Raw genomic sequence first — 25169 nt, forward strand, 5'->3', positions numbered from 1 at the left:
TAACTAACACATCCCCGAGTTTCAGAATAATAAAACTCAAAATAAGAGATCTACAAAAGCTATAAACTCTCAACATGAAAAGTAAGCAATTTGATTAACTTGTTTCCTGCTGGCAATTCATTATTTTTAAATTGTGCTCCGTTTCTCGTTTACTTTACACTTAGTCAATACCTCAATTTTTTAAAAAACTGAAAAAGTATGGTATATAATGTCAAATGGAAGAAACACAAGATAGCGCGTATATAGTATTTTTTGAAAATAAAATTAACTGAATACAATTTAAGTTTTCTAATAAACATTTATCCTTAAATAATTCTACACTCCAACAAAGATGTTCCCATTTCTCTGAAGTAATCCTTAATTAATCCAAAAACTTGGCTCTTTCTCCAAGTTATAATTTTAGCATCTGGATTTTTAAACCAGTATACAAAAATCACCACTATATAAGTTAATCTCAGTTAATTTCACCATTATCATTTACATTTATTTTTCAGCTATTAGCAACTTAGTGCTTTAAGTAGCAAACTGCCTAAATTATAAACACGGATTTTCAAAACAAAATCCAGTTCACAATTACCAAGTATATATACAGTACAGAAGATTAAAATCTATGTTAGCATCTGATTTCTCTTTCCTAAGGTTCCTATAAAGAATGTATGCTTCTTCAAAACTATCCATTAATTCTGTACATTTAAATAACATTTGGCTTGACTTAAATAGTCAAAAATATAAAGGCTAACATTTTTATAAGACTAACTCATAAAAAAGGACTCAAATTCTAAACCAAGCCCTAAAACCAAGCAAAGAATATTTGAATATTAAATAGTTTAATATTTCTGCATGGTACAATAAGGTTTTTACAATGATTCAGTTTTATTTTTATTTTCAATGATGGGAATGGCCTACAACTCAGATAACCCACAAATTCACTGTCTTACAAGCAGCAGAAATATACAGTTAATTCAGTTATCTTAAGGGCCTTATCAAATACACCAATGAATACCATTAACCCGTTCACAGAATAATTAAAATGTTTCTATCAAAGCTAACGTGTCCTTTTAAGGTTTACGTGTTGTTATTAAATGTGTTAAAAAGGAAACAGAGGTAGAATCCCACGTTTTAAAGCACTACTCTGTAAGCCAATTCCACACAATTAAGACATTTTTATGTCACATAAATACTAATACAGCTTCAGTGAACTAGATAAAATAACGTTCAGAGATCCATGTTAATCTAAAAACCAATCAATTTATGGAACTGTTGTTCTCTGCTTATAACCATATTTGAATAAAAAAAAATTTAAGCATTACTTTACAGGTGATCATATGGGATTTTACCATTTCTAGAGAGAAATAGAGAATTTCTTGGTAGTCACTGCCTGGGCTAGAGAATACTATAAACTGAAAATGTAAAGACAAAATTCGAAGGGCCTCAAAAACATCTATAGTTAACTCAGAGTATAATCTGTAGAACTAGGGAATTCCTTTCTGTCTAGTCTTCCAATAACAAACATGATTTAGCAGAGCTTGGGAGGTTGCTCTTAAAATGACACATTTTACAGGCCATCATGGCCTAAGCATTGAATAGCCTACTCAAAACATCTCTACTCTCCACTCTTTCAAAAAAAAAAAAGTATATACTCATTCTTTTTTAAAAACCACCCAAAATATCACCAGTACATTTTATAAAATTAAATGCAGTTTTATTAAGGATTTCAAATTACATATGTCAAATTTCTAGAATGGAATAGAACCATTTTGAAACTGGAAAGATGGCATAGATGAACACTGATATCCCTTGAAACTCCAACTTTATTTAAAAAAACAATTCCTCTGCAAACCATATTCCCCCTTATATAACAAGATGAAATAGTATCTACCTCTTCACTTTGGCAACAGCTATTTCCTAAAGGAATAAAAAAAAATAGTGATTTTGCTACTTCTTTAAGTTCATTAAAAATGGGATTCTATCTTTAGATTAAAAATTTTAAGTTCAGAAAAAGCTGTGTTCAGGTGAGCTATGGGTACAAAAGAAAAAAAAAAGTCACAGAATGTCTAATCAAAACAACCAAAATCATTTTGAAAATAAAGAGGAAAAACAAGTGTTTTCATGGCATTTTCCCCTTTCCCCCCCTATAAGCTACTGCAATTGGTTAAGGATTTCCAGTAGTTAATAATATAGAAGGAACTCTAAGGCCTTCCTATAATTACAACCCAATTAGTCCATCCTCACTGCCAAAGCTTTAAAGTCCATCCGCAAAAGTAACAGTAATTAGCCTGAGGTATTTTAAACGTGGCTCTACAGTCTCTAATTTAATGGCATTTCCCCCCCTCTAAAAATGGTCTTATTTCTACTTTAGTCCCATGATATCTGCAGTATTTACTACAATATGGTCATAATTAAAAGAGCTGGAAAAAAATTCTTGGACCTTTTCAAACAGTTGCTCATCCATCCACTTCTATTAAAATAGGAGCCACACAAAGATCTGCAAGGGTTGCCTGACCGGATCCAGAATAAAGGTCCTTAATCTTTGTTTTCCAGTTTAACTATCAGACCTTGGTATAAATAAAATGCTGAATATCACATACTTGTGGTACAAATAGGTCCAAACTTTTGAGCTTTGGATGAGACTGAGAAACATTTCATAAAATTTAACTTAATATGCCTTAACACATCTGTGAGGTAGTTAAGTAAACAGTACTACCCATTTTAATAGATAGTAAAACAAAAGGCGTGGGTAAGTGACACACTCATACTTTAAGGAATAAGAATTGGAATTAACTGTAGAGGCTTGGGGCCTTTTGTCTAGTTCTGACCAAAGGAAATAAAATTTACCCTTTTAATCTTTCTATTAAAAACATTAAATCATTTAAGATTTTGTTTTCTTTTTTAATACTCTCTCATTAGGAGATGTAGTACCTCTTCCAAAGTTGGCACCCTTTTCAATAATGCGGTAAACTGGGTACATAATTTAAGCTAGGCCTCTGCTTCTACCTGAATTAGTACAAAATTAAGACATTATCTCTGGAGAACTAAAATTATATTTGACATTTTTATTTTAGGCTGCAAAAACAAAAACGAGCAAACAAACAACAAAAAACTTGAAATAGGCTTGTCAAATGATGTAAATTCATCCTTTCCAGGGAAGCAGAAGGTAGACCCTACCACAAAGAAAAGATGCTTAGTTAATGGAGGTTAAATTTTAAAAGTACAGTTAAAATAAAAATAATGAGACTTAACTTCTGAAAATACTAGGTTTTATTCACCTCCCTGTGGTAACCAATAACCATACTATTAGTTAATAAGATTTCTTTATAGTAACTGTCACCTGAAATACAAAAATCCATTAACAATCTAAGTTATCAGGTGTGGTCTTACTGGAAATTCTTAACCATATACTTGTCTTGACAAGTATTGTTTTTTAAATGATGAATTGTCTTAGTATAAGTCACCGTATTTCTGTAACAAAGTAATGAAAGGCACAGCTAGTGCAAGCGAACTTAAACCCATTCAACTACCCGCTGAAAAAATACTTTGGTTCTTCAGGAAAAAAATTAGCAAGACAAAAAATCTGGTTCATTTCACAGTTCTGTTCATTTTCATAACTGTAATCTAGTAGTTACAAGATAAAAATACTCCAGGAAGAACCAAATATGTAGCAATGAACAAACATGCGTGAGAGAATTTGTGCATTCAATGTATCTGGCAGAAAAACTAGTTAAAATGCTAAGTAGAACAAATTTGGTCTTTAAAATATCAGTTCCTTTCCTTTAAAAAAAAACTTGAGTCTACCAAGAAAATACAAAAACATAAGGCTGTAAGTAAATAATAGTTGTGTTTAGGCTATTACAGTGCAGGTTATCCTCAAGGCCACATACATCCTGCTTCACTGCTGCTTGCACTCTGCTGGGTTTTGATCCTTCTGTTAAAGGAAAACAACAAGTCAATCTATCTTTTTCTACCTGCTTCAATTTATTTTTCAATAGTAGTTAACTATCTTAATTATCACATTATCTCACTGTTCCGTCAAAATTTCTGCCAAATTTAGAAAACTAAATGATGGCAAATTATTTATTCAAATATTACCAAGTCACAAAAATGCTAAAAAATAAAAGCCCCAATTTTACATTGTAGAATGAACTCCATAAAGTGAAAACATTAAGCTATCATCTTAAAATAGCCAAGCAATTTGTTAAGTCATATTACCAATTATTTTTGCCTTTTAATAGATCAGTTATTCTAAAATACTAATTCCATTCATATTTAGCTGTTAACCCCAATTCATGCCTATTAGAATATTTGATTTTTTTTAACTACCCTCTGTTACCTGCTCACTAGGTTAAAGTATCTTCTGGATATTTTTACAGCACAAGCAAATGAATAAATACATTAAAGAGAAACCAGAAGTTCCAAATGAATTCTGATAACATACTAAGCATTCTGTGGGAGATAAGGTCCACATGACAACTTCCCAGGAATAAGAAACTGGGACTCTCAGATATGGAGCAAAGAGATGACTGGGAGAACCTAGGAGTATTGCTCCCCTATTCCTGTGCACTCCTGCATTCAGATGATTTAAAAACTGACCTATGTTTATTATAAGCTTTCCTTTGGGGAGAAAACAACCTAAAGAACACAAGCAATAAGTAATTTTAAGTGCTTCTAAAAAAAACATTAAAAAAAAAATGCCCAAGATAATGTGCCATTAAAATAGAACCTAGGGTTATTTCGCCTGAAACTAGGAAAAATAAAGGTCAGAACCAAAAATAAACGTTTCTTAGGAAAGGTGCATTGAAATTACATGTACTATTGAAATGCCAGTGAGGAGAGATTTATTAAAGACTTTAATAGACTAAAATAAACTTTACATTAAGAAACACTAACTCATATTTAATCTGCCTTAAATTTAACAGAAAGCAGCACTAATTTTGCTCACCTTTGGGTCATAGTCTGGATCATTTTCCTCATCTCCTTCTTCTTCCCCTTCCTATATTAAAGTTCAAAATGCATCCATGAAGTAGGTACATAATAGGAAGAAACGGCTCATAATGTAGGGAGAATTTAATACAAGTTACTCTATAAGTCAACAGATTTTCATGATTACAGAGTTTGGTGACAATGCAATTTAATTTGAAAGCTTCTAATATGAAAGATTTCCCAACACAACTTGAGACATCCAGACAGGTTTTATTGAAAAGATTTACTGCAGCCAACGTTGAAAAAGTTTACTGCAGCTTTTGACTTCTTCAAAGAGCTGATAACCCTGCAGCAGAACAGAATTATTTGAAATAAAAAAAATGTTCTGAGTTTTACAATTTATTTATTGAAACCTCATACATACATTGTTTGGCTGTAGAATTCTAAAACCATATTTTTTTCCAAAAACTTTTTTATCCCATATCACAGAGTAATGATTTATAGCAAAGGAATACATAAGTCACTCAATTTGCTTCTCAATGTGTTAAACAGAATTATTTGCTCATTTGGTAAACATTACCTCATCCGCTTCTTCACCTTCTTCATCATACTAAAAAAGGGAAAAAAGGAGACATTTGAATGACACTAACAAACATCTGAAAGTAGCATTTAGTTAATATCCACCATTGTATCCCCTAATATCTAAAGAGAGGAAAAAATACATTCCCTATAGTGACTGATTATAAATTAAAACAAGGACAATAGCTTCAGGAATCACCCAGCTCAGTGCCATTATCTAAACCTGACACTTTAAAAAATTAAAATAAAGAACACAGTACAATCATGGATGAAGTATGATCAGATAACTATGACTGTAAATATTACTTGCCTGTACAAAAAGGACCTAAAGGCTATGTGAATGATTGCCATTTAACAAGAAAGATATACAAAATATTTGAGAACAGCCTAATTTTACCTTAATCGTTACTTAATATTCCTATGGATAAAAATTCCATGCTTCCTAATAAAGATTTTTATCAGTAGTAGAAAATGTACAAGGTTACGTTTTGTTTGGTCAAAGATGTGTAATGGATTTACAACACTAACCCAACATAGTAAAGTTTTACTACTTCAGAGAAAGTAGCCTTCCTAATAGCAGGAAAATAAAAACTGCAATAAATGAACCCAAAGATCCTAAAAGGGCCTACTTAATTCAAGGAGGTTATCTAAAAGGACATAAGTAATCAGCCTAATTTTGAATTATTCTGTCTTGCTTTTTAACAATTGCATCTATTCATTAAACCTCTCACCGATTCTGACTATCACACCCTCATCAAACGATTTCACTGCTGGATTCAAATTCACTCACATCATCATCATCATCTTCAATAGCTTCTCCAGTAAAGTATAACACTGATCTTGGGATTATGCGCTCACGTAAAAAGTGACCAATTTCAAAGTCCGCAGCAAGGATAGCTTCAGCATCATCATCCTGTTAAAGAAAAATAAAAGCACAGGATTTAATAACTTATTTAATTTGGCATATGCGAGACTTGGATTTAAATCATATGCAGAAACTCTCAACTTCACTTTTAACTTCAAACTTTTAAAATTATCTTACATGTGCATGATCAAATAGTCTCTACATATGCCCTAGGTTTACAGGTTTTTAATAAAAATAAGTTTAATAAAAATAAGCAGGCCAGTATACATACTGGTTATCGCTTAAGTTTTCTCTAGCTTAAAAGTTACAAAAGCAACTTTGCTATATGACTACAACTTTCTTTTTAAAATATTAATTACTGAAAACACCAACCGGAATAACAGCAAGAAAGAATCTCAGGCTTTTCCAAATAACGTTATGTATATGGCACCTAAGACCAGAGAAGATCATTTCACACTTCCTAAAAGACAGCATCCAAGCGTCTGTGTAATGCCAAGTGAGATACTGTCCTACTTGATAAAGACTAAGTCAATCTAGGATTTCTACTTAATGGCAAAGTACAGCACAGAAATGCTGTTGATATTATTCAAAATTAAAATCATTCCACGATACTAAAGTTCTAGTTCTATGATACTAAACACTGAGTAACTATTCTGTGAATTCCTGAATGTTTATTTTGATTCATCAACATAATCCACTCTAACAACAACAACAATAAAACACCAAAGGGTCGTGGGGGAAGACTTTGAAGGAAAGAATTCTAATCACAGGCAGAGGTGTTCTATCCATAACTCAAGATTGTGTTGGTACCATCAATATTTCGCAACAGACTTAAGCCAAATTCAAAACTGAACTAGCCTACCTTGCCTGTGTAGATTTCTTTAAGGCTGTTCCTCATTCCTGGCTGTGTGCTATGCACATTTCACAGTTTTCGGCTATATGACCACATATATAAAACCAAATTTCCATCGGAATAATAACCACACAAAGAACTCTAAGTACAATCTGGTTAGTGTTTAGTAAATAGTATAAATGATTTAATACATTCTATTTTCAATAAGGAAGAAAACTAGTCTTGGAAACTTGAATCCCTCACAGCAGTATTTGCAAGTCTCAGAAGAAAGGACTCTCTTTAGCCTTTCACCATTTCTCAGTAGAAGCACCAAAAGCTATTTTTTTTTTTTTTTTTTTTTTTTTTGGCGGTACGCGGGCCTCTCACTGCTGTGGCCTCTCCTGTTGCGGAGCACAGGCTCTGGACGTGCAGGCTCAGCGGCCATGGCTCAGAGGCCCAGCCGCTCCACGGCATGTGGGATCCTCCCGGACCGGGGCACAAACCCACATCCCCTGCATCGGCAGGCGGACTCTCAACCACTGCGCCACCAGGGAAGCCTCAAAAGCATTTTAAATGGAGTAATTTTTCATATGCGTAAAGGTCTTCCTCTATGCATTGCAAGCCTCAGAACAAAATACTAGTAGCAACTATTCTACTCCCTACATTTAAGAACCAGTCCTTTAATTTCATATTTAGTAAACAATTCAACAAATAAATAACAATTCAGCTTACCAGATCTCCACTCTCAGGAACTGCAAAATTGAGAAAAGAAATTCAAATGAATAAAAAGTAAACAAAGCTTACAATAAAACAACCATAAATACCCAAAGTAAAACACTATTTACCTTCAGGAGGGGCAAAAAAATTAAAGAAAGAGTCATTAGAAACTGTTTTGGTCACAGTACGAACTGTCCCACGTCCCTTGTGTTTCTGCTTCTTCTTAATGGTTTTCAAAGTGACATTCTTCCCTTTTTTCCAATCTATCTGGCACCTTCCAAAACAAAGGGGAGAGATGGTCTATCACAATTAACACATTACTTTCAATTGCTAGGAAAGCTGAGATTTTTCTAATTAAATTTCTATTTAATTTCAAATTTAGAGGGGAAATTTGTGCAGCTTTTTGTAGCAGTACAAAGAGAAAATTTTTATTTCTAAACAAACTTTTTCAATAAATATATTTACAATTACCACAAACTCACAATAAATTTAAATGTACACTCCTTTGGAAAAATATCTGTAATGGTCTATGGAGAATTCTAGGAAAATGAATAAGCCCTTCTCAGCAAACGTTTTACTGAAATGTTTGGAGATAAAAATGTATGTATGTACTAAGCAGACACACTAGAAGATACCAAATATCACAAATCATAAGTAAAGCAAAAACAGATATAACACTCTGTTAAAGTAATAAAATTAAACTTACCCTGTACAACCCATAATTTCTGGTCCATCAAAAGAAAAAGGATCAGAATCATCTGGTTCTGACCTCATCCTATATGTCTTTGTCAATACTTCATTTGTGAAATATTCATTGGGTTCAAAGTGAAATTCTAAGACAAAACTCTTAAAAAAAAAAAAAAAGAAAGAAAAAAAAAGAAAAATCATAAAAAGTAATTAAATTCCTACATGATAAATTTCAATGCTTCAGTAAATAAAGCTTAATCTATGATTTTTATAAACATATAAAATCTTAAGTGACAAAGTCCTACTCTGGGAAAGAAAGGGTCAGATAAATCCCGAAGTATCTTAAAAGCAAAATGTGGCACAAAATAAACTGAATAAAACTTAGTTCAGCTAACACTACTATTTAGTAACATGTTTATGACATAGGTTAGGTAGAGCTGAATAAACTGACCAACCCCCCACCCCCCCCATCTCCACAGAGAGGGCTTTAAACCTTAGACTAGAACCTAGCTTGACAGAGAAAAAGCCCAACCGTATCACATGTAATATAAGAACTAATAGCCTACAGAGCCTTTGCCCATGCTTTACATAATATTGATGGTTTTGGAGAGAAGCCGTTGGCTGATCTTTCATAATGGGTAAGTGGCAGCCCTCTAACATTTTTGTTTTATTTAATTCCCAGACACATGTCTTTTAATACAGAATAAGCATTTTCTTATTCATGTTCCTTTGCTATTATTTTTATATACATTTTAATCTAGGATCAAAAATTGACTATATTTCAAAAATAGTTTACAGAGGGAGGAAAAGGAATAAATACTGCATCACAACTGTCAACATCCAAACATTTATTTCCTACCATCAATTAAGTATCAGTTTTAATTTCTTCCCACTCCCATGTCTAACCCTTGAATGTCACCTTTCTTTAGAAAGTTCCATTTATCTACTTGCAAACAGCTAATGCTACAAAATTGAAAATATTTCAAAATTTTTACCATAGGCTGACCAGCATCTGAGAACTTCACTTTAATATCTTTCAGGTGCTTCAGAATAGGTTCATCATGTTCCTTCAAATTAAAAAAAAAATTAATTTGATAAAAATAAGAAAAAAAATTAAAATGAGTATCTGAATGGCATACTAGTGTTCTTAGACAATAAGCACTTAACTGACAGACATTTTATTGTTCAGTTTTATGTACTATTATGAACCATAAAGACTTAATTCTCCAGGTTATGCCTTATACTGAAGCTAGTTTACTTAGTTCTACTTTCTATCACCATTGGCTGAAAAAAGGTGACTAAATAGAGAACTACATCATTATACAGACTGAATGGGCTGAAAAGTTCAAAATCAAGTCTAAATAATTCATGTTTGCTTTAAAAATGTTTCCAGATCTGGACTTCCCTGGCGGTCCAGTGGCTAAGACTCTGCGCTTCCACTGGAGGGGGCACGGGTTCGATCCCTGGTCGGGGAACTAAAGATGCATATACCACACATTTCGTGTGGTGCAGCCAAAAATATTTTTTAAAAAAAGTTTCCCCAATCATTAATTGCTGCCATTTCCAGCTGCTTGTTCCTTTTCTACTTTGCTAAAAAGTAGAAATGCAGTAAGCAGTCATTGTTCTGAGACAGCTTCTTTTTCTTGACATTAACGTCCAACAATCACAATACAAGGTAACAAGTACTACAATGCAGATGATAGCGGCTCAAGAAATGATTCAGATTAGGAGAGGCAAAGTTTCCCAGAGAAGGTGACATCTGTGTCAGTTTCCCAGGGAAAATGACAATTGTTAAAATAGGTAAATATTTTTACAGTATTCTTTTAAAATACAAATGTCCCTTGGAGTAGTTGTTTCAGACTGAAAAGGTCTCTGGGGTAGGACAACTGAAACTCCCCCATCCTACCACCACACTCCACATCTAAAAACAGAAGGCACAGGGATATATGAGAAAGCATCATACAGTGAGATAAGCAATTACCAAAGGGACTATTTCATTATCTAATTTTTGAAAACAAATTATAATTTATTTGATTACATTAATCAGAGCTGCAATTTTCCTTCTACCAATAACAGCTCTTTCAAAACAAAGCAATCATGGGAATTTCCTTGTAATCCAGTGGTTAGGACTCCTCGTTTTCACTACCAAGGGCCCGGGTTCGATCCCTGATTGGGGAACTAAGATCCCACAAGCCGCATGGCGTGGCATGGGCCCTCTCCAAAAAAAAAAAAAAAGAAGAAGAAAGCAATCATTCTATAAAAATCAATAATAAAGAGACTAGTCATCAGAGCCATTTAAACTTCAAAGGTTTACCCTCTGAGGTAAACTGGGTTTTTTATGAATAAAATTACCTGAACCATATCACTGAGCAAGTCAACATTCTTAAAAACGGTCAACCAAAATTCAGGAATTCCTTTGGGGTCTTCTTTTTCTTCATCCTTTTTCTCATCTTCAATCTTGGCCTTTTCTTTTAGCTCCTCCTTAATAAAAGACAGCATTCATCATTACTGGATACCCAGATTAGACATCTTGATAAAATTTTTCACATCCCCTTAACTTGCATGCAGTGGCAGAGAACCCAACAAACCCTCAATGACTAATTTTAACATTTAGCCAAAGAAGTTCTCGTCTAATTGTGTAAACACTGCTGTTACCCATACCAGACCTTACTTCCATAATATTTCTACTACCATACCCCTTCCAAAAAGAAAGCCACTAGGACCATGAGCTGTAGGAAAAAAAAATTCAGCTTCATGGGAGAGAAGAGGAAAAAAAAATAAGACTTAAGCACAGTAAAGAGGAAAAGCAAAAGAAATATAAACCCTGTCCATTGCCTCACCCATTGGTGCTCTTAATCAAAATATATTCTCTTAATCACCAATGTTAAAACATCAATGCTGGAGAAACAGGTCATGTAACAGAGCACTGGATTTGTATCACAGCTCTGCCATCTATAAGTTGTGGGCAGGACATTTAGAGACTTCCATTTGCACTTTAAAAATGGGAACAATCCTTTTGTATGTCATCATGAAGTTCAAATGAAAAGTTTATATGAATCTATAAACTTTAAATGCTACAAAAATGCAAGGAAAAGGTGAATTTGGGTACAGGTGGAGTTGGGCTAACAGTGGATCATCTGCACTCACTATCCATCTCACAATAAAGATAATTATTTCCAAGGTATAAAAACACACTAAATTTAAGTTAATACCAACCGAAATTTCATCTTCCTCATCTGGTTTCCATTCACATTCTTCTTCTGTAGGTTCATAAATGGCATTAATGATCTCAAATCGCTAAAATGATTAAAAACAAGAACTTGCATAAAAACACTGGCATCGAAGCTAAAAACTAGATGTCCCTCATTAAGAATGCTTAAAGATTTAATTAATTCATACAACTTGAATTGCTATTATCGATAGTTCTCCCAAATTCCTCTAATAACCATTTTGCTGACAGTTCTAACAAAAGTTTGTTTATATTTCCAGAGCTTTATTATCTTCTTGAATTTTACATTAAAAAAACAAAGTATTAGAAAGCATTACCTTATCAAATAGAGGTTGATAGAGAACAGCATACTTTCTTTCAAGATCATGAACTTCCTCATAGAACTTGGCTTCTATCTGTGCACATTTAACTTGAAGGTTTTTGAGAGCATTCACGCGTCTTTTAACTACCCTAGGCAAGCTGAAAGGTTAGAAAGCACCAGTTATATAGCATCACAGTAAAACCCAAGTAACACTTCTTTTAGCATACTGAAATTGAAGCATAAAAGTTAGTAACAGCTTTCCTATTTGAAGCAAAAGGTACATTCAAAGTAATTAAAATTCAAGAGATATAAATACACAGACCTCTTGACCATAAAACATTTCAAAAGAGGAAATTTAACCAGGTACAGTAAATTGATAAGAAAATGTAAACCGTATCACCAACCCTAAATCTTTCATCGTAATTAAGTTCAGCACTGGGCTCGTCAGTGCTGGCATCTCAGTTGTAAAATGCAGTCTAAAAGTTAAAAAGTCACGGACTGGGCTTCCCTGGTGGCGCAGTGGTTGAGAGTCCGCCTGCCGATGCAGGGGACATGGGTTCGTGCCCCGGTCTGGGAAGAACCCACATGCTGCGGAGCGGCTGGGCCCATGAGCCATGGCCGCTGAGCCTGTGCTCCGCAACGGGAGAGGCCACAACAGTGAGAGGCCCGCGTACCGCCAAAAAAAAAAAAAAAAAGTCATGGACTAACCATCCTAACAATAACCTGAATAATTTTTAAAAATATGTACAATTGAGGGAATTCCCTGGAGGGCCAGCTGTTAGGACTCCGAGCTCCCATTACAGGGGGCACAGCTTCAATCCTTGGTCAGAGAACTAAAATCCCACAAGTAGCACAGCACAGCCAAATTAAATAAATAAATTAATAAAATATGTACAGCTGACACTTGAAACACAAGTTTGAACTGCATGGGTCCACTTATATGCAGGTATTTTTCAATAGTAAATACTAGAGTATACACAGTCTATGCTTGACTGAATCCATGGACGGAGGAATCGCAGACACAGGGGGATGACTACTGATTAACTCCTGTGTTATTCAAGGGTCAACTGCATATTCACCTGTGTCAATTATTAGGGGAAAGAAGGGGAGCATATGTGTTTTTGGAAAAAGAATGGTATCCTACACCGTTATTTTCTTTTTAGTCTCAGTATTTAATTTGGAATTTGAAATTACATTAAATAAGTATGTAAAATTTTATGAAGAGGGGACGTAGATTTTTAAAATAACAGCTTTTCTAAGATATAATTCATATACAATTCACTATAGGGCATAGATTTTTTTTTAAAGGTTATACACACCTAGTTTATGAGCCCCTCAAAAAATGATTAAAATTATGAATCCCTCTACCACCCCAAAATGTTCACACTCAAAAGTTCCGTAAGTTCAGGGAATCTGTACAACAGATCCAAAATCCAGGTTAGAATTTCCTGCCATACACAGATTAGTGTAAAGCAAATTAATTCTCTACTTAACCACTTTAGTTAAGGTAATCAGAAGTAAAAACAAACAAACAAAAACAAAAACCTAAAATACAAACTCTTATTTCTTACAATTAAAATTAAGATGTTGTCAAGGTGGTGAAATAGCTTGGTCAGCTAGCCTCCCTGCAACTCCACATCTCAAAAAAAAAAAATCAACCCTGGAAACTTTAGAACCATGAAGCAAACAACTATTTCTCACACACTCACACACACCATCACACCATGAGCAATTTCTGAGTAAGACTGAAGGTTGTCTTTCACTGGTACAGACAGGGTGAGCTGCAACTTGGAAGGCAGGGATGGGGGTAGGTGGGTGGTGGTGACCAGAGTGGGCAGCAGTGAGGACAAGGTGGAAGAAAGCTTTTTGCAGAAAAGCTTTAAAGTTCTACACTTGCCTTCAACACTCACTGCCTGTCCCCTTCACCCTTCACAGAGCCCAGTGCCATTGCTCCTAGGATAACATGAAGAGTTGATGAAAGCTGGACTGGCTCAGAGCCCGTAAGCACTCACTCTTCCACCTCCTCCAATCCCGGAACAATGGATTACAACCAAAGGAGACTGGCTCCTCCCAAAGCAGCCAAGAAAACTGCCTATAATTGTCAGCCAAGTCTGAGTCTGAGGTGACTGGAGCTCTCCTTAGGCTCAACCAGTCCCCTTTCTCTTTCGCCATGAGACTGTTACAGACGGAAGTCTAATCTCCATTCCTCCCTTAATACTTATTACTAGAGCAACTGATATCGCCCAGTGTGCTGGAGGTATAAGGCCAAAATAACTAGACACTTGAAGAGTACTATGAAAGAATGAAATATTTAGCATCTGAAGCATTATTAAACAAAGGATTTAAACAAGAATGTAAATACATTTAAAGCGTTGAAGAAAGATACATCTTAACTCTGAAACAAGACCAAGAAAGCTAAAACAAGGTGGGAATATTAAGTATGAAAAATACAGTTAACTAAAGTAACCAAAAGTTGGACAAACAAAGGTATGTTCAACTGAAGAAAAAATCCATGAGGTTTAAAACCTCTTCAGAAAGGCAGCAGGAAAAGACAGACAGAAAAGCTATGAGACATGGAGGCACTGGTGCCAAATGAAACAATAGCTGAAAAAGAGAAGGGAGGTGGATATCTGAGGAAATGAGGGTAATGAATTTCTCAGTTACGGAAACATGAAAGCCCTTATTCGAACCACTAGACACGTTAGTGAGATTGATGACTATCAAAGAAAAAAGAAAATTCTAAAGATATCCAATGAAAAAGCAAACAACCTACAAAGGAAAAGGTATCAGAGGGATATTGGGTTTCAAAGAGAACACTGTAGACAAGAAAAACTGAATTTTTAAGATATTTAAGAACTTTGAACTTAAAATTTTCAGATATGAAGGCAAAATAAAAACTGTATAAAGTATATGAGGCTTTAGGAAGTATGCCACAGATATTATATTCATGAAAAATAATTTTGAAAAATAATTTTGAGGAAGTAAAAAAAAAACCCAGATGCTATATAACATATGGGTGAATCAAAAATATCTTGATAAATTTTATTGTTGCCTTGAAAGAAAAAAAAAGAGGCCTAGAGGAAGTATGTTATTGGTGAATTTAACAGATCAACAGGGGTAAATAAACTGAGGTATTAGGTTATGATCCATTTTACCATAATAACAAAAAACAAAATGTATTAACTTTGAAACCAGCAGAAGACAACTTGATCTTTTCAATGGAAAACAGAAGAGGAGAAAAAAGTACCATAAATTAGATAATAAGAAAAGAGAAGAGCAATTAACTCCAAAACAATACCACTTCTAAGAAATGTAAAGTTTGAAATTACTAATAAAGAAGAACACGATCATACTAGAGTAAGATACAAGGATGGAAAAAGACACGCCAGATAAATAAAAACCAAAACAAAGCTGGAGCAGCTATCTTAGTATCAGACAAAACAAAATCTATGACACAATCCACAACTGACAGAATTATAGGATGAGAAAGATAAATTAAGAAGATTTTTTTATACATTCATCCCAAAAACTGTTAGATCAAGCAGTCAATCAATATGCAAAAATAAAGAGAATCTGAACAATACAACTAATATGCCTAAGCTATTGATTTTGGCATATAAATTTTCATACTTATTCACACAGCATTTATAAAAACAGTTTTATGGCCGTAAAAGAGACACATTAATTTTTTTAAATTAAATGAACTAAGCAGGCAATTAAGAAACTGGGAAGGAAATAGAGCAAACCCACATAAGGAAATAACATTAAAGCCAGAAAAAAAAAGCAATAACAAAAAAACATGCAAATGGAAAATCAAAACATTAAGATTGAGACAACTGGCAAAACTAATGCAGATACAAAATACAGAATATGAAAGGGAAAAATCAGATTTTTAAAAATATGAATTATACACTAATCAACCTGAAACCTAGATAAAACACATACAGTTTTAGAAGAACATAAAACTCCACAATTGGCACAAGAGGTCAGTTAGTATGTTATAAAAAAAGAAGAAAAAAAAGAAAAAGGATAAATTCTCCAGGACCTCTAGTTGCCAAATCCCAAAGGCCCAAGTCAATTTTTAGAAGAGTTCCACCAACTGTTCAAGGAATTCCTATCTTATACAAGTTGTTCCAGAAAACAAAGAAAACAGTAAAAGCAATCTTGTTCATTTCTAGGCAGTTGAAATCTTGACTCTAAAATCAGAGATAGAGTGAGTGAGTGAGAGTGTGTGTGTGTGTGTGTGTGTGTGTACAGGCACACACAAGCTCTTTTCACTAATAAATAAGGACCCTAAATAAAATATTAACTGCCCAACTGAGGTTTCCAAAACCATATTTAATACACAATTAGTAGATTCAAAGAAAAAGTCAAAAGACCATCTGAATTGATAAAGGAAAAAAGGTCATAATAAATCACAAACAGACACATTAATGAAGAGATTACATACTCATTCCTGGTTAAGATAAGAAATAAGACAAGGATGCCCATTTTTAATGCTAATGTTTAACACAGTATTGAAAGTCCTGGCTAATGTTACAAAGAAAGAAAAATAAACACGCAGTGTGGTGTAATGTGGAAGATTAGAGTTAAAACTGCCACTTGCAGATAAGATCTTTGGGGCTATGTGAGAAATGACAGAACAAATTACTATACAATAAGAGTAGCAAGGTTTCTGGACACAAGATCAACTTTAAAAAAATAATAATCAGTAGTACTCCTTTATCAAGAACAGCCAACCAGAAAATACAATAAAAAATACTATTCACAACAGCAACACAAATATAGAGGAATTAACCAAGAAGAAAACTTTGTAATAAAAGATACAGAATATGATCTGAATAAATACAAGGATATGGATGAGACAATCTAATACTAAAAAGATATCGGAATTCTTAAGAAAATTCTAGTTTTTTGTTATTTTGAGGGTTTTTGTTTTTTTAAGAGAACCCTGATAAACTTACTCTCAACCATACATGGGATAAAGGGCTACAGATGGTAAGATCAACCTTAAAAGTGTGTTCCATGGTGGATGAGGGGTGGTAGAAGAAAGCAACTCACCCTGCCAGATATTAAGACATACTATAAAGCCAGAGTAATTAAGTGGGACAATGACAAAAGAACAAGCAAAAAACCAATGAAGAGTGCTGCTCAGAGACAAAGGTGTTTGTAAGAATTTGATATACAATAAAGGTGGTAACACAAATAAATGGGGGGAAGCATGAACTGTTTAGTGAAGCATTATAAAAACTAGCTCACCAAGTAAGAAAGGAAAGAAAGATGCCTATTGAATATGAAATACAAAGGTGATCTCTAAAGGGATTAAAGACCTAAAGGTAAAAGGTAAAACTAGTCAATAGGAAATGTAGAAGGAGTAAGGAAAGACTTATCTTCAGAAGAACAAGCCGTATGTCAAAAAATTTAACAAACATAAAAATTAAGGATTTGTTTAATAGAGGACACCATGGACAAAATTAATAGAAATGACAATAGATTATTTACAAAGTCTAAAACTGATAAGGGATTAAAACCTAGAATACACAAGGACTCCTACAAAACAAGAAAAAGACAGTAAACCAGGGCTTCCCTGGTGGCACAGTGGTTAAGAATGCACCTGCCAATGCAGGGGACACAGGTTCGAACCCTGGTCCAGGAAGATCCCACATGCTGTGAAGCAACTAAGCCCGTGCGCCACAACTACTGAGCCTGTGCTCTAGAGCCCATGAGCCACAAGTACTGGGCACGTGAGTCACAAGTATTGAGCACGAGTGCCACAACTACTGAAGCCCACACACCTAGAGCCCGTGCTCCACAACAAGAGAAGCCACAACAATGAGAAGCCCGTGCATGGCAACAAAGAGAAGCCCCTGCTCACCGCAACTAAAGTAAGCCCACGTGCAGCAACAAAGACCCAACGCAGTCAAAAATAAATTAATTAATTTTTAAAAAAAGACAGTAAACCCCAAAATGTGAATGGGCAAAAGGGTACAAAATGAGCAACCTAAAAGGCTCACTCGCAATCATTATGAAAGCAAGCTCAACCCATTAGAAATCAGAAAATACAAGTAAAACAAAATGAGCCTGCACCTCTTAGATTGGTAAAAACAGAAAAACTATAAAGCTGAATGATGTCAATTGTTGGCAAGGACACAAGGGTAAAGCGACCTTCACATACTGGATATAGGCATTGCAGAAAGCACCTGGAAGTACTGAAGGTCTACATATCCCATAATTAACAATTGCACTGATAAGTACATATCCCAAGAAATTCCTACACAGCTCCTTAAGAGGACATACACAAGCGTGAACAACATCACAACTGAATTCGTGTTGATGAAGCTTGGAGACAAACTGGATGACCATCAAGGAAAAAGCATATAATAAAGCATGGTGGACACACATCACAGAGTACCAGGAAACATTTAGAAGCTAGAAACTAATGACGAGAGATACATATAGACAGCAATGTGGAGAGATCTTAGAATTATAAAGTTATGTAAAAAATTATAAGCAGAATAAGATATTTGAGCTATTATTAGTGATTTATATCACCAATGAAATAAATAAGAAATCTGTATTTCTTTTAATTCTGTGCATTTCTAACAAATCTCAGAAATGATTTAAGATCAGTATACTCCCTACGGAGATGAACCAAAATAAACTTTAAAAGACCAACTCTAAACCTGTACTCAGCAAAATTTTAAACTCCCAATAATCCTATACTAGATACTAATGAACACTAGCTTTCCATTGTGACATACATTAAGTCCCAGATGGCCTTAAAAATATACACCTGCAACGTTGATTATAGAAAGATAAATAAGGACTATGAAAAAGAAGAACTTGTACCTTTCAATGTATCCTGTTGGTGTTTCTACCAGACCATCAAGTCTTTCTTGAAGGGCTGCAAGAATCTGAGGATTTTGCATCATCTGAACAGTCAGCTGACGCGCTTTGAAAAAAAAAAGGGCATTGAAAGAAGGATTTTATGAAAATGTATCATGCTATTTGAATAGGACAATCCAATCATGAAACTTTCCTGACTAGCTCATAAATCGCTGGTATGAGTAGAAACGAGCAGCAAGCTAAAGAAAATTCACTCTAGGAAAACCCAGTGTACAGGAAAAGTTCAGATTCTAATGATGTCTAACGTACACCATTTCTCAAGGCCACTGCCACAACTACTATGAACATTATCCTTTCTTTTCCTACTACCTTGTTTTACCCACCTTGTGTTTTGGGAAGCTCAAAGATTCATCCAGATGCCTATCTATGATCCTTGATAACCCTTTGAAGTCAAACAACACATACAAGAAAACTGCAAATACAGTGACAGTTTCAAGCCTGGGACAAAGATGGTCAAATGAATCTGAACGTTTCGTTGATGCTTGTATAATGTACTTGTGGGTATCTGAACAGAGAAAGTTAACAACTGAGATAGTCAAAAGTTGTAACTAAAGCCAAACAAAATTTGGTTATTAATGGCATCTAAAAATTATATTAAATCTAAAAATAACCTAGATTTATGCAAAACAAATTATTTTGCTATCTTATTTCCTCCATCAATACAGACTTCACCAAAAAATTACGATTAATTTTCCCAATTTGTTTTTAAACATCAATTTACTTCTAATACTGATTTTATTATTGGATGATGTACAGCTGTGATAACCAACATGCTTTCAGAAATACCAATACTGGCCACTAAAGATACAGTTCTGTATCTTTTAAAAAAACGCTGCACAATGAAAGCTGAAGCTAGAAGTTCAGCAGTCTTTTCAGAATAAACCTCATTCTGTCTTAAAAATGAGAAGTTGAGGGGCTTCCCTGGTGGCGCAGTGGTTGGGGGTCCACCTGCCAATGCAGGGGACACGGGTTCGTGCCCCAGTCCGGGAGGATCCCACATGCCGCGGAGTGGCTCGGTCCGTGAGCCAAGGCCGCTGAGCCTGCGCGTCTGGAGCCTGTGCTCCGCAACGGGAGAGGCTGCAGCGGTGAGAGGCCCGAGTACCGCAAAAAAAAAAAAAAAAAAAATTGAGAAGTTGAGTCATCTGGTACGTTGATATTCTTGGCTCCTAAGCTACAGGGCATATCCTAAAGCAGTATAATTCCCCACTACCATTATTACCCCCTTTAAAAATAATTTGCTAAAGAAAATTTTGAAATGACTTTGTCTACATTTAATAAATGTCTCTTTTTGATCGGCTGGAATGGATTAAAAACAGACATACACACTACGTATTTTCTACATATTAAATACTAAACATTTTCAAATAAGTCTAAGCTAGTGTTATTTAGAAGCACCACTAGAAACAACTCCTACCACCACCTATAACGTACCTAAATTGAGACATATCTCACAGGCAACTGTTTGACAAGCTATGACATCACTCCAGCAGTAGAGCGTACACACAGTGACTTCTGCTAGGTCACTACATCCATTCCCTCCTCGATTACTACCAATCCTCTCCATCTCCAGCTCCCTCTGCCCCTCCCTTCCTCCCTCCCTCCCTCCCCCTCCCCATCCCAAACATACATTTACACACAAAACTGTTACTGCAGGTTTGGCTAGTCAGTAAAGTGGACAAGTATCCAAAAAGAGAATGATATTTACTACTACCCTCCAGAAGACACGCGCCAGCAATCACTGGCTCCTGAAGGAATTTAAAATAATACCTTTGATTTTTGTTTCTTCACCAGTTTCTTCTTCTTCTACTTCTTCAACATCATCCAAATCTTGATCAAGTTCAGACTGTTCTTTGCTATAATATTATAGTATCACACCAAGGTTCAAATATACCAATTACCCAAAAAAAAAAAAAAAAATTATAGAAAACTTCAGTTCATTTTCTAGGTGAATATTCCTCTTTCAAAAATATGAAGTAGGAAATCCAAAGGGTGATTCAGTTTTCTAACTTCATATGTAAACAAGGACAAATTGGAAATACTTAAAATTTCATTTAAAAGCATATGGTCTAATATAAAGTTTATACTCTAAGCTTTAAAAATGTGGTTTGACAGGTTGTGATTCAGAGGATGTAATGTCAGAAAGTATGTGCTTTCTACCCAAATCCATTGGTTTCATTCTTCCTAGTAACAGCACTCTGATTTTATATGAGATGGTAATAAACCAAGCTAAAAAGTCTACATATCCCAGCCTACCTTTCAGCTAGATGTGGCTATATAACCATCTTTTGGCAGTAAGGTAAAAAAAGAGGAATGTAGAATATAAAGCCTCCTTAATAGAATGGTAAACAGCTGGAACCCTTTTCGATATTGCTCCCTCCCTAGAACAGGGATATGATGGCTAGAGCTCCAGCAGCCATGTTGGACCATGAGGCATCCTAGAGAACAGAACTCACCAGCTAAGAATAAATTAAGGAGTCTGGAAAAACAGAAGGATCCTGGATCCCTGGTGGCTGTGGAACAACCACATCAGCCTGTACTTACTATCTTTGGACCTTCCTTTTTTCTTCACTTCATAGGGGAGATGGGGAAGAACAGTAAAAGTTAAGAAGACCTGAGTCTACTTCATGCTTAGAATAAAGCCAGGAGGATGGACCATTGAAAGAGAAGGTAAAAAGTAATAACATTCTTCCCATTTCATCTTAAAAATCTAGTTTTTGAACATGAGATTACAATCAGCATTAAAATGGGGAATTAGGATATCTAACTCAACATACAGATCATCATACAATTCCTTGTGTTATTTTACATTTTAGTATGGTATTTGGTTAGTCTAGAAATAGCATTTGAAAAATTAATTTTTCATATAGGAACAATAAAAAAGGTCAACTGTATTCTGCTAGAAAAATCTGTTTCTGTCAACAAAGGGAAAAAAAAACAGCCTTCCCATCAGAAACAATACAGATTATTTTGGGAATATCTTTTATTCACTATAAAGTTAAGCATAAAGACAACATGGAACAGCTCTTCCTCCAGTGCCATCTCATTCAATCATTTATTGAACATCTAAAACTTAAAGCTTTAAAACAGAAGTCCACAAACTGTGTCATATGGCCAAATCCAGCCCAGTCCTATTTTTGTAAATAAAGTTTTATTGGAACACAGCCACATTAATTTATGTATTGTCTCTGGCTTCTTTCACACTACAACAGCAGAGCTGAATAGCTGCAACAGAAAACTCATGGCCCAAAATGCCTGAAATACTTACGATCAGGTCCTTTAAAGAAAAAGTCTGCGGACTCCTGCTTTAAAGAACAAGGATCTTCCTCTTCCTCCTACCCTCCTAAGAGCTCACAGGCATCCAATAGTAAATAATGGGGTGGGAAGCATAGGGCAGAATCAAGCTACCACAAACAACTTACTCTTTTTTCGAAGTTTAAGACAAAATGAACGTTAGATGACAGACTGCACATACTCATCTGATCTTAATCCTTCCAAAATCTCCACTCAAATTATGACAAAGGGGTTTTTAAACAAATACTGAAGGACAAGGAGACAAAAAGCAGCAAATTCACCGACAACTGAAATCTAAGTCAGCAGTGGTAGAGCTGAGAACGAGCCTAAACACAGAATCTTAAAAAGGACATTTCTAGAACTAGGGCTTGGGGCTGAAGGTGGATAAAATAGGGAGAACTAAGCAAAAACTAATGAACAGTTAAATCCTTAGATCCTCTTTCTCACTCTAGCAGAACAGTTTCTTCTCTGGAAAGGGAACTGGAAGCTCAGACTAGAGGATCACAGATATATACATACTACTGATAGAATGCTGAATGCAGAGACCCCTCCCCAGCTGCCTTCTCCCAAGTTAGTTCCCAAATGTATGGAAGCCGTATCTTTACCCCAACACTCTTTACTGGGGTATGCGACCAGCCCAGAAAAAAATGCCATTCTGACAGTGGGGAGTCTCACAACAAATGTCTGCCCTGGTGAGCCCACATTAACATCCTAAATTGAAAGCACTCCCCCCCTCCCAACAGTCAAATTCGCCAATTAAGTTTTAAAAAACATCCTTCAACTATGCATTTCCCCCACCCAGTCTTAAAGAGCAAACAAGTATTACCTCCTATTTGAGGAAAGCCTCCTACATGGAGACCAAAACAGGAAAGAAAAATTTAAGACCAAACAGACTATACAGGGGAAAGAACATCCAGAGAAAAGATATTACAATCAGTGAAGTAAGAACAAGATGCTATAAAAATAGGAACAGAGAGCAAAGGAACGCTTGAAAACTAAAACAGAAATTTAGAAACTCAATACAAGAGTTAAAAGATAAAGTTTCTTCAGCTTTGCCCAGAAAGAAGAGCAAAGAGACAAAGATGGAAACTAGGACAAAAGGTAATCACAAGAACCAGTCTAACATATAACAGAAGCTCCAGAAATAGAAAATGGGAACAAGACAATCAACAAAATAAGTCAAGAATATTCCCTAGAACTGACAGCTATCAAGTTGCCAGACTGAGAGTCCACCACTGAATGCCTAACAAGAGATTAAAAAAAAAAAGACCTAACAATGTAAAAATTTCTGAACTCCAAAGCCAGAGTAGCTTCCAGAAATAGACATACATGTCTACGTTTTTAAAAAAGTGTTACATACAAATGATCAAGAATTATGACGATTTTGAACTTCAACACAGCAACACTAGAAGCAAGGTGACAATGGAGCAATGCCTTCAAAATTCTAAAGAAAAGTGATTCCTAAATTACAATTCTACACCCCAAATATCAAGCAGAAGGGTAAAATAGTCATCTTCAGTCATGCCATCTCAAAAGAATTTACTTCCCTTGTACTCTTCCAAGGTGCTAAACCAAAGAACCAAAAAAAGAAAACATGGGATATAGCAAACAGCACCCAAGAGAGGAGAGACAAAAGGAAACCCCAGGAAGATAAAATAAATCCACAATGACAATTGGCAACCAAGGTCAAGCAATCCACACTGGAGCAGTGTGATTCAGGAGACAATCACTTTGACAGCCATTATCACTAAAATGTCTGCTGCCACTCTTCTTTTTATGCTGAAGACAGTATACATGGGAGGATTGGCCAAATTCGTATAAGTACTTGAATGTGTTGCCCTTATGATATAAGTTTCCTGCCCTCCCACCTCCATGTTCTGCTGCCTACAACAGCTGTGGATAATCACATCATAACCTCTTCATCCTGAAATGTTCTGTTTTACCTATTCCTGAGTTGGCAGACTATTGTGAAATTACAAACAGCAACAAACAGTGCAGGTCACCTCATTCTCCTTCACCATACTTCTGCAAGACATCCATCCACACTAGAACCCTGACAGATGCCAACTTCAATAAACCTATGTTTCCAGGATGTATGACCTTGCCCAATGACTTCTCCAAAATAAGCCCTTGTAAAGACTCAGGAAAGCTGAAGCCAGTCCATGACCCAGATACTCCTTTACTTTTTATTTTCCTACCTTGGACCCTTCAACTAACACTGCTTTTTTCTTTACACAGCTAAGTTTGTAACTGCTATTCAGATTTTCAAAAGTAAACACTGATTAAGAATTTGTAGGCTGTAAAACTCTAAAGAAAAACAAAGAAGTGAATTAGACAAAAGGCAAGATAGTACTGACACCTCTGGAGAGAAAAGGAGGATGCAATTGAGAAGGGGCACACAGGGCTTCTAAAAGTAATGATCCATTTTTAAAAACTTGTACACAAGTGTACTGTTATTCTTTAAATTCTACACATAAGCTTCACACACTTTTTATCTTATATGTATGATACTTTACAATGCAAGTAGTAAAATCTTTGAGAAATGGTAAAAATGAATTCTCCAAATATTTGACTCATTATTGTGCTCAGCACTTCCCTAAGAATAAATACTGACAAACGGTTTACTATATTTATGACAGTGATTATGTATACTATATTTTGTCTTGAATACATTGTACCCAACTTTTAAAATAGCAGGCACTAAAGCATGTCATTACCATACATTTTCATAGTACATAATTTGTACTGCTGTTAACTACATCACACGGTACAAAGTGATGCCAAATCTGAAAAAGGAACCAACTATCTGCCACTTACTTGTCGATGTCTGCCATGTTGTATGAAC

The 25169-nt window shown here is 35.1% G+C and overlaps 1 protein-coding gene across 3 annotated transcripts; it reads right to left on the reverse strand.

Moving 5' to 3' along the window:
- Positions 1–1641: 1641 nt before the first annotated feature.
- NAP1L1 (nucleosome assembly protein 1 like 1) lies at positions 1642–25169 on the reverse strand. Of its 3 annotated transcripts, none has more exons than XM_082850305.1 (15): positions 25142–25169; positions 20801–20886; positions 18977–19079; positions 12144–12285; positions 11814–11894; positions 10950–11078; positions 9593–9664; positions 8617–8756; positions 8039–8184; positions 7926–7945; positions 6287–6409; positions 5498–5527; positions 4937–4987; positions 3879–3922; positions 1642–3161 (listed from the first exon to the last, which is right to left on the reverse strand). In XM_082850305.1, the coding sequence occupies exons 1-14, from the start codon at positions 25156–25158 to the stop codon at positions 3887–3889; spliced, it is 1176 nt and encodes a 391-aa protein (XP_082706431.1). In that variant the 5' UTR covers positions 25159–25169; the 3' UTR covers positions 1642–3161; positions 3879–3886. The 3 variants fall into 3 exon arrangements, with proteins under 3 accessions (XP_082706431.1, XP_082706430.1, XP_082706432.1); XM_082850304.1 differs by having other exon boundaries at positions 3851–3922; XM_082850306.1 differs by lacking the exons at positions 1642–3161; positions 3879–3922; positions 4937–4987 and adding an exon at positions 5185–5263.

Source organism: Leucopleurus acutus, assembly GCF_964270905.1.
Source record: "Leucopleurus acutus genome assembly, chromosome: 11".
In the NCBI taxonomy this organism is placed as follows: Eukaryota; Metazoa; Chordata; class Mammalia; order Artiodactyla; family Delphinidae; genus Leucopleurus; species Leucopleurus acutus.